This window comes from Pseudophryne corroboree, chromosome 5 (genome assembly GCF_028390025.1).
Source record: "Pseudophryne corroboree isolate aPseCor3 chromosome 5, aPseCor3.hap2, whole genome shotgun sequence".
Lineage (NCBI taxonomy): Eukaryota > Metazoa > Chordata > Amphibia > Anura > Myobatrachidae > Pseudophryne > Pseudophryne corroboree.
In genome coordinates, this window is record NC_086448.1 from 599,584,821 (window position 1) to 599,599,744 (window position 14,924).

The window sequence follows — 14,924 nt, forward strand, 5'->3', positions numbered from 1 at the left end:
TATATAGATATAGAGAGAGAGAGAGAGAGAGAGAGAGAGAAGAGAATAATTTCTCTGATGTGCTGCTGTAAAACTTGAATGCACACTTCTTCATAGTAGAATATGGTACACCAAAAATAACAGCAGAACTTTTCAGTCTCATCTCTATGGGGTGCGGGGGAAAATGAACAATGTTAGTGGCCGTGAAGTGCCTTCACACGACCGTTCCAAAAAGGCCTTTCGCCGCCATCTCTAGGAATTGAATTTCCCCATAAAATTTAAAAACATCTTTATGTTCAGACAACAATGAAAATAAAAATACTGGCTACATATAAAACAAAATAAAATAGAGTGCCAATTGTTATTACTAGTAATTTTAAACCATTCTTCTGGCTTAATTCCATATCATTGTGTAGTTCATAGTTTTATATGTATGCAGTAAATAGTGTAAATAATAAGGATCTGTTGCATTTTGTATCGTGTCTTTTTTCTTACTTTGATTGTCTAAATTTAGACAGCACCTATTGTGTAGCCATAGCAACCCTCCAGGAAACACTGATCACTTAATAACAATGAAATGGCAGTCTGATCGTCATCACTCAATATGCGCGAGAACTATATTAAGAGGATGAACTCTGAACAGTCAAGAACCAACACATAGGGAATAAAATTCTGATTTTCCCCCCTCAAAATAAAACAGACATTGGTAGTGAGAATTATAGCAGACATTCTAAACTTACTTCAGACATTTATTTAAATTTTGCATGTTTGTTTAAATGAACTACAATATTGTTACAGAAATATGCACTGGTGATGAGTGTATCCTATTCTTCCAGAACAGAAAGTAAACACGATTATTTGTTATAACTTTAAAACACTTTTTGAACACATCAGACAATATTTTCCTATTTATTTTAGTCTGCATGAAAAGCAAAGTTTCCTTAGAAAATACTTAGGACCGTATTTCATATATACATACACTCACAATTAGCCCATCACAGACAGGCATTTGCAACTGGCGCTTTACATGAACACACAGTAACTTAACAAAAACAAAAAACGTAATTTCTGAATTGTTGAATGCATTTTCATTCAAGTCTGTTTTTCAAATGCAAATAATAAATATATACCTGAAAGAGAAAAAAGTAAGATGAATTATTTTTTAGAAAGTGTTACTTTGCAATTCTGAGATAACAAATTACAGTGACTAATTCAAATGTTTGCTATTTTTAAAATGTTCATATTTAAATAGTACTAAGATAACGTTTAGTGAATACATCAATTTACTGGTACAGATGTGTCCTCATACATCATTGCTGCACTTGGACAAAACAGCCCCTTCTCAGACCTCCAGGTCACATGAGACTCTACTAGCGTTGTGTATTTTTTATTTATTTATTTTTAGCAAAAATGTGTCTTATACTGCAAATTCCCAGGTCTTCGCTCCGTGATCCTGGTAGGGAGCAGGGTCAGGGACCCCGCGACTTACTCCCGGGTTGTGTCCTTTCATACATACAGAAATAAGGGGCTGATGCGTGTTCATGTGCCAGGATTCACCTGCATGTCTGAAAGGGGTATTCAACGCAATACAATGCGAATAGAGGCATCAGGAGACTGAGCTTGATTAAATTGATATAGTATATTTTTATACAACAGAGTCTAAATATGAAGTGCTACAATGCAGAAGTCGCAAATTGTTAAACTTTCCATATTTCTTTAGCTGGAAACGTCATTCCTATTCTATCTCCCTGAGTGCCGCATATTAGTTGCAGATTATAACAAAACAGAACACTGTGTACTTCATATGTCCATTCTTCCCTATCCACTACAATGCTACTTGGTAGTCATATCCTTTATGCGTCATCAATATGATGTATGGATGTATCACACAGCCAGAAAACGGCACAATACAGTGTTACATGATTAATGTTGCAAATGGATTATAGAAACTACTGGGTGCGCAATTCAGCAGCTGAAAATCAGTGATTCTCTCCTATGAGGTTCCCTTTACCCGCACCACAAGTGCAAATAAAAATAGGATATGGAGAGTTCCACTTAACTAGCGCTATATGTAAATTCTTCTTTGTTCCATCATTCCATCGTGTTATCCAGAACAAGTTGACATATAGAATGAAAAAGATATGTATAGTGTAATACCGTTTTAATTACAATAACACATATACATAACATACATAAAACATTGATAGAATAAATAAGATTTGCAATAAAATGTGGGATCAATTATTCAACAAAATCCCCTGGAGAGGTAATAGGTAATTACCAGAATTTTAGGGAACTGTGGTTTAGACAGTCCCTATCAGCGCGTGTGTCCCGTAATGGGTGTTCCGGATCAGCCCATCCACCACACAGATTGTCACTGCTGAATCCCGGATAAATACACTCTCCTCACAAGCGTCTTAAGTGGGAAACCGACGCGTTTCAACTCTTAGCTAGAGTCTTTTTCAAGGTTAAGATGAATAATGATCCTGCTTAACAGTTCCCTATTTAAATATCCCTCCACCAATCAAACTCCGTGATTCACAACAGGAGCAGATTAAATAATCAGTCCTTCCCTGATGACGCTGTACCGGACCTCAGCGTCTATTTCCGTATATCATGGTTGTCCTGACAACATAAACTCTATTTGACCTCCTCCACGGCTTCCATCATACTGCATAGCGTGTTTGTTCTGGCTTCCTTGTTGTCCTGGCAACCCGTCCGTTCTCTGTCCTAGCGTAACGTCATTTCCGGTATCGCTTATCTAGAAAGCACGATCATATTTCCCAGTGCTCGTTTTGTAAATCCTCGTCCATCCTAATGTCAGTATTCACAAGATTTACGTCACTAACCATGGATTTTATCAATTTAAATACATATGTAAATGAAGCATAACGTCCCTTCCGGTGACGTGTGGACAGGGATTGATGTTTCTAAAATAATCAAACCATACATAGGATTATTTTCATAATAAGATTATACAGATATATATGATAAATAGAAAATAAGAATAAATATTAGCAGCTTATAAATAGAGATCATATCATTCTAAACATATGTGGATTTATAACCTTTACTTATTAAAAAATAGTAAAATCCTATAAAAACCATTTGATTTCAAAATCAGAGTTTAGGCCACGGGTTTAAGTGTTCCTAGTTCAAAAATGGCCTTCATCTCGGCTTTTGCTAATTGGTTGGCTTTATCATTTCGCCTCCAGTGACCTTTTATATGTCGGATACCGCAAAACATTTTGATTGCCCCTATATTCCTCTGATGATGTGTTAAAAAATGTTCTGACAATGAATGGGTTGTCAGTCCATTTTTAATATTCCGTAGATGCTCGCTAATGCGAACTTTAAGAGGCCTAGAAGTACGTCCTATATACCATAATCCACAATTGCAATTTATGGCATACACCACATTTGAGCTGTTACAAGTAATGAAATCACTTATTTTCCAATTGTTTCCATTAATGGAAACTTCCGTGATGTTACCTGTATCAGATTTTACACCTCTACATCCTAAACACAATCCACACCTAAAGAAACCTTTAGATTTAATAGTGGACATTGGCTTTTTTGGTGGTTGTGCACTTTTTACCAATGAAGTTTTAAGGTTAGGGGCTTTTCTAAATATACATTTTGGTTTTATAGGTAAAAGGTTCCCAATAACTGGGTCTTTTTTTAATATTCCCCAATGCTTCTTAAGAGATTGTTCTATATTCTTATACTGACTACTAAATGATGTAGTAAAAGCCCACTCAAATTTATTAATTCCCTTATCGGGCAGTTGGGGATGTAATAGGTCCTTTCTTTCTATAATTGCCACCTTGTTCATGGCATCCTGTACTCTATCATTTTGATATCCTGAAGATAGGAATTTCTTTCATTTCTTCCGCTTGAGTTTCAAACAATTTTAGTGTAGTACAGTTTCGTTTTAGACGTCTGAATTGTCCCTCTGGTATGGATGCCAGCCAATTAGGATGGTGACAGCTAGTAAAACCTATATATGCCCCAGAGTCGGTAGGTTTTTTTTTTAAATTCATTGTTTGAATGTTGTTGTTTTCAATAAACAATGTTATGTCTAAAAAATTAATCCTGTCCTTACTGGACTCAAAAGTAAAATGAATATTCAAGGTATTATTATTTAAATAATTCTTAAAATCCGTTAACAATTCTTCTCCTCCTGTCCAAATAAAAAACACGTCATCTATATATCTTCGCCATGACACCAGGTTCGCTCCGAATGGGCAGTGGCTCCAGATAAAATCCGCTTACCACTGACCCATAAAAATATTAGCGTAACTCGGAGCGAACCTGGTGCCCATGACGGTACCCACATTTTGAAGATAAAATACGTTGTTAAATGAGAAATAGTTATTTTGTAAAATAAATAAAACTCCTTTTTGTATAAAATCCTGTAATCCTTTATCTAGGCTACTATTATTTAATGCCATATTAAGAGCTCTAATCCCTGCAGAATGTTCGATAATTCCAGACCCCACAAGCCGTATTAAGACAGAATTGGGTAAATTGATAGACGAATATGTGTTGAAAGGGGTTTTGGAAGAAAGGGAAAAGAAGTTCCTGTATGTAGAGGAACCTATAACCCCAGTAATCTACATTTTGCCCAAGGTTCACAAAGACCCGGTGAAGCCGCCGGGGCGACCAATTATTTCAGGCGTGGGGTCTGTGACTACTAACCTATCCGAATTCATTGACTTTTTCTTGCAACCACTAGTGGTTAAAAATAAAGCACATTTAAAGGATACGAGAGACTTCCTTAACTTTATAGAAAACAACAAATGGGAAGGTTTCCTATTAGTAACTGCGGATGTTCGTTCCCTGTATACAATTATCGAACATTCTGCACTCTGGGGCATATATAGGTTTTACTAGCTGTCACCATCCTAATTGGCTGGCATCCATACCAGAGGGACAATTCAGACGTCTAAAACGAAACTGTACTACACTAAAATTGTTTGAAACTCAAGCGGAAGAAATGAAAGGAAAATTCCTATCTTCAGGATATCAAAATGATAGAGTACAGGATGCCATGAACAAGGTGGCAATTATAGAAAGAAAGGACCTATTACATCCCCAACTACCCGATAAGGGAATTAATAAATTTGAGTGGGCTTTTACTACATCATTTAGTAGTCAGTATAAGAATATAGAACAATCTCTTAGGAAGCATTGGGGAATATTAAAAAAAGACCCAGTTATTGGGAACCTTTTACCTATAAAACCAAAATGTATATTTAGAAAAGCCCCTAACCTTAAAACTTCATTGGTAAAAAGTGCACAACAACCAAAAAAGCCAATGTCCACTATTAAATCTAAAGGTTTTTTTAGGTGTGGATTGTGCTTAGGATGTAGAGGTGTAAAATCTGATACAGGTAAAATCACGGAAGTTTCCATTAATGGAAACAATTGGAAAATAAGTGATTTCATTACTTGTAACAGCTCAAATGTGGTGTATGCCATAAATTGCAATTGTGGATTATGGTATATAGGGCGTACTTCTAGGCCTCTTAAAGTTCGCATTAGCGAGCATCTACGGAATATTAAAAATGGACTGACAACCCATTCATTGTCAGAACATTTTTTAACACATCATCAAAAGAATATAGGGGCAATCAAAATGTTTTGCGGTATCCGATATATAAAAGGTCACTGGAGGCGAAATGATAAAGCCAACCAATTAGCAAAAGCCGAGATGAAGGCCATTTTTGATCTAGGAACACTTAAACCCGGTGGCCTAAACTCTGATTTTGAAATCAAATGGTTTTTATAGGATTTTACTATTTTTTAAAAAGTAAAGGTTATAAATCCACATATGTTTAGAATGATATGATCTCTATTTATAAGCTGCTAATATTTATTCTTATTTTCTATTTATCATATATATCTGTATAATCTTATTATGAAAATAATCCTATGTATGGTTTGATTATTTTAGAAACATCAATCCCTGTCCACACGTCACCGGAAGTGACGTTATGCTTCATATACATATGTATTTATATTGATAAAATCCATGGTTAGTGACGTAAATCTTGTGAATACTGACATTAGGATGGACGAGGATTTACAAAACGAGCACTGGGAAATATGATCGTGCTTTCTAGATAAGCGATACGGGAAATGACGTTACGCTAGGACAGAGAACGGACGAGTTGCCAGGACAACAAGGAAGCCGGAACAAAGACGCTATGCAGTATGATGGAAGCCGTGGAGGAGGTCAAATAGAGTTCATGTTGTCAGGACAACCATGATATACGGAAATAGACGCTGAGGTCCGGTACAGCGTCATCAGGGAAGGACTGTTTATTTAATCTGCTCCTGTTATGAATCACGGAGTTTGATTGGTGGAGGGATATTTAAATAGGGAACTGTTAAGCAGGATCATTATTCATCTTAACCTTGAAAAAGACTCTAGCTAAGAGTTGAAACGCGTCGGTTTCCCACTTAAGGCGCTTGTGAGGAGAGTGTATTTATCCGGGATTCAGCAGTGCAATCTGTGTGGTGGATGGGCTGATCCGGAACACCCATTACGGGACACACGCGCTGATATGGACTGTCTAAACCACAGTTCCCTAAAATTCTGGTAATTACCTATTACCTCTCCAGGGGATTTTGTTGAATAATTGATCCCACATTTTATTGCAAATCTTATTTATTCTATCAATGTTTTATGTATGTTATGTATATGTGTTATTGTAATGAAAACGGTATTACACTATACATATCTTTTTCATTCTATATGTCAACTTGTTCTGGATAACACGATGGAATGATGGAACAAAGAAGAATTTACATATAGCGCTAGTTAAGTGGAACTCTTCATATCCTATTTTTATTTACATGATTAATGTAACTGCACCACATCGTACGTTGCATCATCCCATCTGATGTGTAGACCAGGAGATGAGACCATACAATTTAAACAAATGGGTGTATACACTACACAATGGGTGTACAGAGTGGTCGCAGGTACCATGACTGCAGGAGAAATTGCGTAGTGTGTACACATCTGTAGAGAACCAGCTTTTGAACCAAATCATGACAAAACCTGTTTCTAGAACATGCCCTTGAACACTTCTTTCACTGCATTACAGAGTAAATAAAAGAATGCAAGAGTTATTAAACGGTAATAACTGCCCAACTTTTTCAAGTGCGTGTGCATTTAAATTTAAATAAAGTAATAACCTAATAAAATGTTTAACCGTTCATGCATCTTAGAGATTCCGTCTTTGAATTTTTATGAGGAACACTGGCTGGATAATGCAGATGCTCAGTGACCGAATTCAGCCACTCAGCTGCTGCAGCTTCACGGTCAATTGAAATAGTATTTTAATTTTATTTATGTTTTTAAAGGCAGGTCAGATTGCAGACTTAGAAGGCTGTTGGACCCAGAACCAGCATCATTTGCTAGAACAATTAAAACTAACATTGTTGATTTGCATGAAATCCAATCATGAAGAATCACAAATATAGGGGTTAATTCAGGTTGGACCGCAAATCACGATCCAACCGGATTTATTACGATCACCCCATGGGCGCATGAGCAGCACTTTCTGCTGGGAAGGGGGGGGGGGGGGGGAGAGGGGGCGCAGATGTGACCGCCTCTGCCTGTCAATCAGGCAGAGGTGGTCGCGGGGCAGGGGCGGCAACGCTCCATTTCCAGGGTGGAGAGGGAGCGGTGCGGTGCGAATGGGGGCATGATCACGGTGGTTGCATGGCGTCACATGCAGCCGCCGCGATCGAGAACATGGCAGCGGGCCTCCTGCGGGTGCCGCTAGTTAGGCATCCCTAATTCCTGCGATGAAGCAAAAATTGAGATGCGATCGCAATTTCTGCCTCAACAAGGATGGAGGCGGCGGTCAGCATGCCCTGCGATGGGCAGCCCCCAGCATGCAATCCTTACTGAATAAGGCCCATAGTCCTCAAAATAACTTGCAAAACTAACCCTCATTATATACCAATTTCTTTGTAGCACTAGAGCCGTGGTCCTCAGGACTCCAAACAGTGCATGTTTTTCTAGGTCACCCCAAAGAGGCACAGGTGTATTAGCACCTACCACATATTAAAGATTTACCTGAAAAACCATGAACTGTCTGGTGTTGGGAACCACTACACTAGACTAGAGCATAGGTTCTCAAACTCTGTCCTCAGGACCCCAAACAGTTCACATTTTCCAGGTCTCATAGAATCACAAGTAAAATAATTAGCTCCACCTGTGGATCTTTGAAAATGTGACAGTGATTAATGAATACACCTCAATGTGTTAATCCAGTAATTCTCAAACTGTGTGCCGTGGTACCCTGGGGTGCTTCAAGGCACTTGCAGGGGTGCCTTGGATTAGTGGTCCAGGACCAATTCAAATTATATATGCTCAATGTAATAGGCAAAACCAGTGCTGGTGGCTGCCAATCATAAAATACAGGAACATACAGAAGAAAATCTTGTACCTCACCACAGAACTGAACCTAAGGATAACATATAAACACAATTTATTTAATTTAATTTCTCTTTCCAAATGTCCCAATAAGAAACTTTTGACCCTGGGGTGACATGAAAATAATTCTGATACTCAAGGATGCCATGATTAAAAAAAAAAAGTTTGGGAACCACTGGGTTAATCCCTTCTCCTTGTCAGAACAGGTTAAAATGGCAACCTCCCCAGTGGGTATATAAGCCCACTACTCCTCCCTGTTTCCTGTGTCTTCATTTCCTGCCCTTTCAATGCGAGCACAAAGCAGTTCTAGTCCCAGGTTACCAGAAGTGGTCTGGATCAGTGACGTTTGGCTCACCGCATGTCCCTGGTCTGGATCACCATCCCTCCGAAGTACCTGGTGGCTGTAACGTCATGAATATGTGCCAGACGGGAAGGTGGGGGACCAGCATACAGTGTAAACTGCGTGTGCTGCCACTACTGTCTTGTGATCAGGAGCCTCTTGGTGAAGCAGTTATCACAGAACTTCTATACAGACCTTCTGGGTGCAACGTCTTTGCAATTTGTGGGTGAATATTTATTTGGCCAGAAGTTGGATGTTTAAATTCAGATATCACAAGGTACATAAACCTGGTCGAAGATTTTCTTAAAGTTCTACAGGAAGAAATGTGTTTTCTATGGGTTTTAAGCAGAATAAGTTATATAGGCCTGGTAGAAGCTTTTCAGGAGTATTTTAGTCACATGCCTCAAATGAATTTTGGCAAGAGGTATAACAGCAAAGGAGTAGGCAGGACAAATGCACAATGACCCCGTGCATTAGCGTATATCCCCAGGTGACCCAAAGAGTTGGGACCAAGCGAACAATGTGTACAAATCTGGGCCACAACTATGGCAGGCCAAATGGGTCTTAAGAGACAAAACAAATGTACTGATATTTCTTTCCTAAATGCCAGAGTGTTTTGAGAATCACCACGACAATGAAGCACAAATTAGAAGCACCCGAAAGAACGTTTGCAAATATTCCTGCAACAGAATCGGATTGTTGAAATTACCAAAATAATTAAGATTCTATTTAAGGATCTTTATAATTCAAAATCAGAGTTTCCACACAGTTCTGGATCTAAAGGCCGTATACAAAATCACTAATTTTTACCTACTGAGCGATATTGTTAACAATATCGCCAAGTGTGTATGCTGTGGACAACGGCTGATATGCGCTCCCGGGAGTTGTTAATGACCCTCTCTGTCGTCTGTACACGCAGCTCAATCTGAAGACATCATCAGATGCTGCATGTTCGGGCCGGCCACGGCATGTCACAGTGCGATATCACACAGTGTGTATGCACACTGTCGACGGTCCAGCACCTGGAGGGGAAACACTAGCGTTGCTATGGGCAACATCTCCGCATCTGAAAGGGCTGTATCCAATTAGCAGCGGTAATTTACCACAGCTAATTAACTCACCCAGGCGCTACCCTATCAACCCCGATGATGCCACTTATTGGGGATTTTGTTCCAAAACCATGAGAAGTAAGCATTTTTTCCAGCAATCTCAGTCAGCCACAAAAACAGTAATTTTTCTTGCTGAAAAAAAGGGCTACAATTGATAGCCCGATAATGACCATCGGTTAAAAAGGCATTTTTTTGAATGGTATGTATATCAAACCGGTACAATCCTTGAATTCTGTTACTGTACACGATATCCAGAACTTGGTAATGCCTCACAGATGTACAATAGTCCAAACATGTACATGCAAGAAAACAAAAAGAAATATACTACAGTATGTGTAGTATTGTAATATATAAATTAATATTTCAATGAATCCCCATTGTGTCTTGAAAGTGAAGGGTGGCAGTGATCGTTTTCATGAGGAACATCAGGATAGTAACATAGTAACAGTTTCTAAGGTTAAAAAAAAAGACAATTTGTCCATCGAGTTCAACCTGTTAGTGCTCTCCTACACTGTAATATTTGAAGACTAATTTAACTGTGGTAAATGTTAAGCCGTCATGTCAAATCCTTTTTTATTTTTTATTTTAATAGTATAGGGCATGATTTACCCACCATAATCCTGTATATCCTTAGGAATTTATCTAGCCAATTCTTAAAAGCAACGACCGAGTCCGCCATTACTACACTCTCAGGCAGGGAATTCCAAATACATATTTTCCTTACTGTGAAAAAAATCTTTCCGTCTCTGTGTGCGAAATCTCCTCTAACCTAAGCGGATGTCCAAGTGTCCTTTGTGATGATCTTACCATAAACCATTCCCCCACTAGCTCTGTGTATTGACCCCTTATATATTTGTAAATGTTAATCATGTCCCCTCTTAATCTCCGTTCTCCAGTGTAAACATGCCTAACCTAGCGAGTCTTTTCTCGTATTCTAGGGTCTCCATCTCCTTAATCAATTTGGTCGCCCGTCTCTGAACCTTTTCTAGTTCCAGGATATCCTTTTTGTATTATGGTGCCCATAATTTTGTATTGGACCTCACCACCACTCTAATGACAAAATGAGCATACCGAAAACTCTCTTAAAGTGTGTGGTGGAAATATGCATAAAGGTTTCTTTTACGGAAGGGTTCAGTACCAGAACACCCAAATGACAAAAATGGATCAGGAAGATAATGCATACCCAACTCACTTGTATAGGGGTTGGGATCCACATATAGCAGTTTCTTTAAATGCTGATTCCACACAAAGTAGGCGTAAATCAAGTAGATTTATTCCAAAACTGTTAAAACTATAATAAAATAACTGAAATAGGTACAATCAAGACACAAGGGAGATTCATTGACATATTAAGTTATATATTACACTACTACACATTGTATTTTTTTTATTTGTTTTTCTTGCATGTACATGTTTGGGCCATTTTACATCTGTGAGGAATTACCATGTTCTGGAGATCGTGTACAGTAACAGAATTTAAGGATTGTACTGGTTTGATATACTTGCCATTCAGTGTTTCTTGTATTGAAGTGTCTTAAAAAGTTTTGTTGCCTTTGATCCACCACTAGTCTTATATATTTTGTGTATTCTTTATCTGATTGGGCAGATAATAAGTGGGTTGGATTGGGCAGACACTGCACAGAGTTCATCCTTTGTTCTTTACATGTTAAGAACGTGTTAATTAAATTCGGTCCTCAGGACCCCACACGGTTGACTTTTTCCATGCCACCCAGCAGGGGCACTGTGTATCACCAACTGTCACATTTTAAAAATCTACAGGTGACCTGCAAAACATGAACCGTGTGGGGTCTTGAGGACCGAGTTTGAGAACCTGTATGTTAATACATTCATACAGGTTATATTCCCACTCTATGGGTGGGATTCAATTCATTTCACCCGTTTCCACACCCGTTCTGTTTCTGCCCTCAGGGACGTTGTATCATTATTTCAGCTCGCCACCCCCGCAGGAGCGAGGTACCCAACCCACAGCTAAACCTGATTACTATGGGCGCAATATGCACGATAACAGAGATCATTTTAGAAAGGAAATTGGGCGTGATATATCATTTGAATCTCACCCTATGAGTGTCGTGGGAATAGTCCCTGTTAGTCAGTATGTTGACTGTTGGGACTGTAAGGGGGCGGGACTCCGGCATCGGTACTGTGACCGGCGTTCACGTAACTACCTCCCGACCTAGGGAATAGCTGAAAAGGGGATCTCAAAAACAGGTTCTCAAAATACTGGGGTGAAATTCGATTTGGATACACAACAGCTCATTATAAATACTATGAAACATTAATGTTGCTACAAAGCAGTAAACCAATATTTAGGAAACCTACACTTAGCTACAGAATCCAGTTAAACAAGCTGTGCAAAAGTGTTGCAGGTTGTAGTTAAATGCCTTTTTCAAAGTGTTGTTAGCAATATGGATAGGCTAAACCTATTTAAAAAACAAAAGTAAACAAATCTCAACTAGAGAGTTTGTAGCAAAATGTTCCATATATATTTGGTTCCTAGGGCTTGATGAACGCTGCTTGAACAGTACTGGTTTTAAAATAAACAATTGCATTACAGGTTGAGTATGCCATATCCAAATATTCCGAAATACGGAATATTCCGAAATACAGACTTTGAGTGAGAGTGAGATAGTGAAACCTTTGTTTTTTGATAGCTTAATGTACACAAACTTTGTTTAATACACGAAGTTATTAATAATATTGTATTAATTGACCTTTAGGCAGTGTATATAAGGTGTATATGAAACATAAATGAATTGCGTGAATGTAGACACACTTTGTTTAATGCACAATGTTATAAAAAATATTGGCTAAAATTACCTTCAGGCTGTGTGTATAAGGTGTATATGTAACATAAATGCATTCTGTGCTTAGATTGAGGCCCCATCACCATGACATCTCATTATGGTATCTAATTATTAGAAAAATACGGAAAAATCCAATATCCAAAATACCTCTGGTCCCAAGCATTTTGGATAAGGGATACTCAACATGTATTTAATTTTTCCATTTCAGCATAAAGACTTCTTAGGAATGTACTTACTTGTTGCTTCCCATTCAGATTTGCTTAACGTCCCCTGAAGAGAAAGGAAAATGTTTAGAAAGATTACAATTATGGAGTTGTCCCTAACTGAGAAATCCCACCCAGAACATACTAGTAAAATACAATGCTAGAGGTTTCTGGAATTGGTTTTGTTTGGCCCTACTGCTCCCACTGCAGATAATTAAAAAATTAAAAAATTAAAAAAGTATAAAAAGTGTAATTGGCAGACTAACAAAAATAAAAAAAATCACACACCACATATTAAATATTACTCCTAGAGAAATATTCAATTAGCTTACTACCTCGCCAAAACAATTCAATTAGGAAGTGAATGCTTATTGGTGGACTGGAGCAGCAAGGTAAAGTCAGCAAGAAAACCACAAAATCGTTGATTGGTGCGAGAAATAAACCCATTGATTCCACATTTTACAAGGATTCAGTGGGTTTCCTTGCCTGAAATCCTGATTTAAGGTGCGGAGGAAATTCTATTTAATTGAATAGCCTTTCGACACACTGCGGAAATCATCGCCAGCAAATCAGCGGCTAATTGAATATTTCCCCACCCATGTAGTACATTAGGTCAGTTTTCTAGTGCTCATAGTAGCCTGGCAGCAGGAATCTCATCTAGTATTCACCAGACTATGCTCCATCTCTGAACTCACTAACACTCCTTTCCCCCTCTCAGATCACAACCTTTTCACCTGCATGCTCTCCTCCATTAATTCAAACCCTGTGTTGCTGAAGTCCTCCAATCTTCCTCAAACCCGCAGAAATATTCACACAATTAATCTTCAAGAACTTTCCACTTCACTTCAACAACTGCTTTCACCTATTTCTGCATTCACCTCTCCTGAGATGGCTGTATCACACCTTAATGAGACTCTAGAACTAGCCCTTGATGAAGTGGCTCCAGCTACCCATCACACTCCACGTAGGCCAAGATGTCAACCATGGCACTCCAAATTAAGAAGACAACTACAAAAACTCACACGAAAATTTTAACGTCAGTGGCGTAAATCTCGTATTTCAAGTGACTTCCTCACATATAAGACTGTGTACCATTCTTATAAAAATGCCCTGGACACTGCCAAATAAACATATTTCCAAACTCTTATCTCTGCTCAAGCCTCTAACCCCAAACGACTCTTTAATACATTTAAATCACTTCTGAATCCTCCCTCACCTACCCCACCAGCCACTATCAAGGCACAGGATCTTGCTTCCTACTTCAAGGAGAAGATTGATAAGTTCCGAGATGAAATGGTATGCTCTTCGGCAGCCAGTGACCTGCTCCGTTCTTTACCTGAACCCTTTGGCACTCTTTCTTCATTTGATCCCACAAATGAAGATGAAGTATCATCACTCTTCTTATCCTGCTTCTCTACTACCTCTCCTCTTGATCCTTTACACTCACAAATAAGTAAAGCTCTGTCTCTGGTGCTCATCCCTACCTTAACTAACATCCGTAATCTCTCTCTCTCTCTACTGGTATTTTTCCTTCACTCTTCAAGCATGCAGTGATTACTCCCATTTAAAAAAAACAAAATTCTGACCCTAATGCTCTCTCAAACTACCGCCCTATCTCTCAGCTCCCTTGTCTCTCTAAGCTACTTGAGAGACTTGCCTACACTCGACTCGCACACTTTCTTAACTCATACACTTTGTTGGACTCACTTCAGTCAGGCTTCCGTTGCCAACATCCCACAGAGACAGCAGTGACTAAAGTGGTTAATGATTTGGTCACTACGAAGTCTAAAGGCCACTACTAACTACTTATTCTTCTAGATCTATCTGCTGCATTTGACACTGTAGACCACTGTCTTCTCATGCAGACACTACAATCCCTAGGTCTAAAAGACACAGCCCTTTCTTGGTTCCTATCTTACCTATCTAATCGCTGCTTCAGTGTTCGCTTCTCTGAATCTACCTCCTCTTCGCTACCTCTTTCAGTTGGAGTACCGCAAGGCTCAGTCTTGG

General features: G+C 38.7%; 1 protein-coding gene across 1 annotated transcript in view; it reads right to left on the minus strand.

Annotated features, from left to right (window-relative positions):
* Window positions 1-707: 707 nt before the first annotated feature.
* RNMT (RNA guanine-7 methyltransferase) overlaps window positions 708-14,924 on the minus strand; it is a 182,654-nt gene continuing 168,437 nt past the window's right edge. The window contains exons 15-16 of the mRNA XM_063923402.1: window positions 12,948-12,981; window positions 708-1,109 (exon numbers count right to left, since the gene is read on the minus strand). Coding sequence (XP_063779472.1) covers window positions 1,072-1,109; window positions 12,948-12,981 — 72 coding nt within the window. The 3' untranslated portion in view covers window positions 708-1,071. The remainder of the gene's footprint in view (window positions 1,110-12,947; window positions 12,982-14,924) is intronic.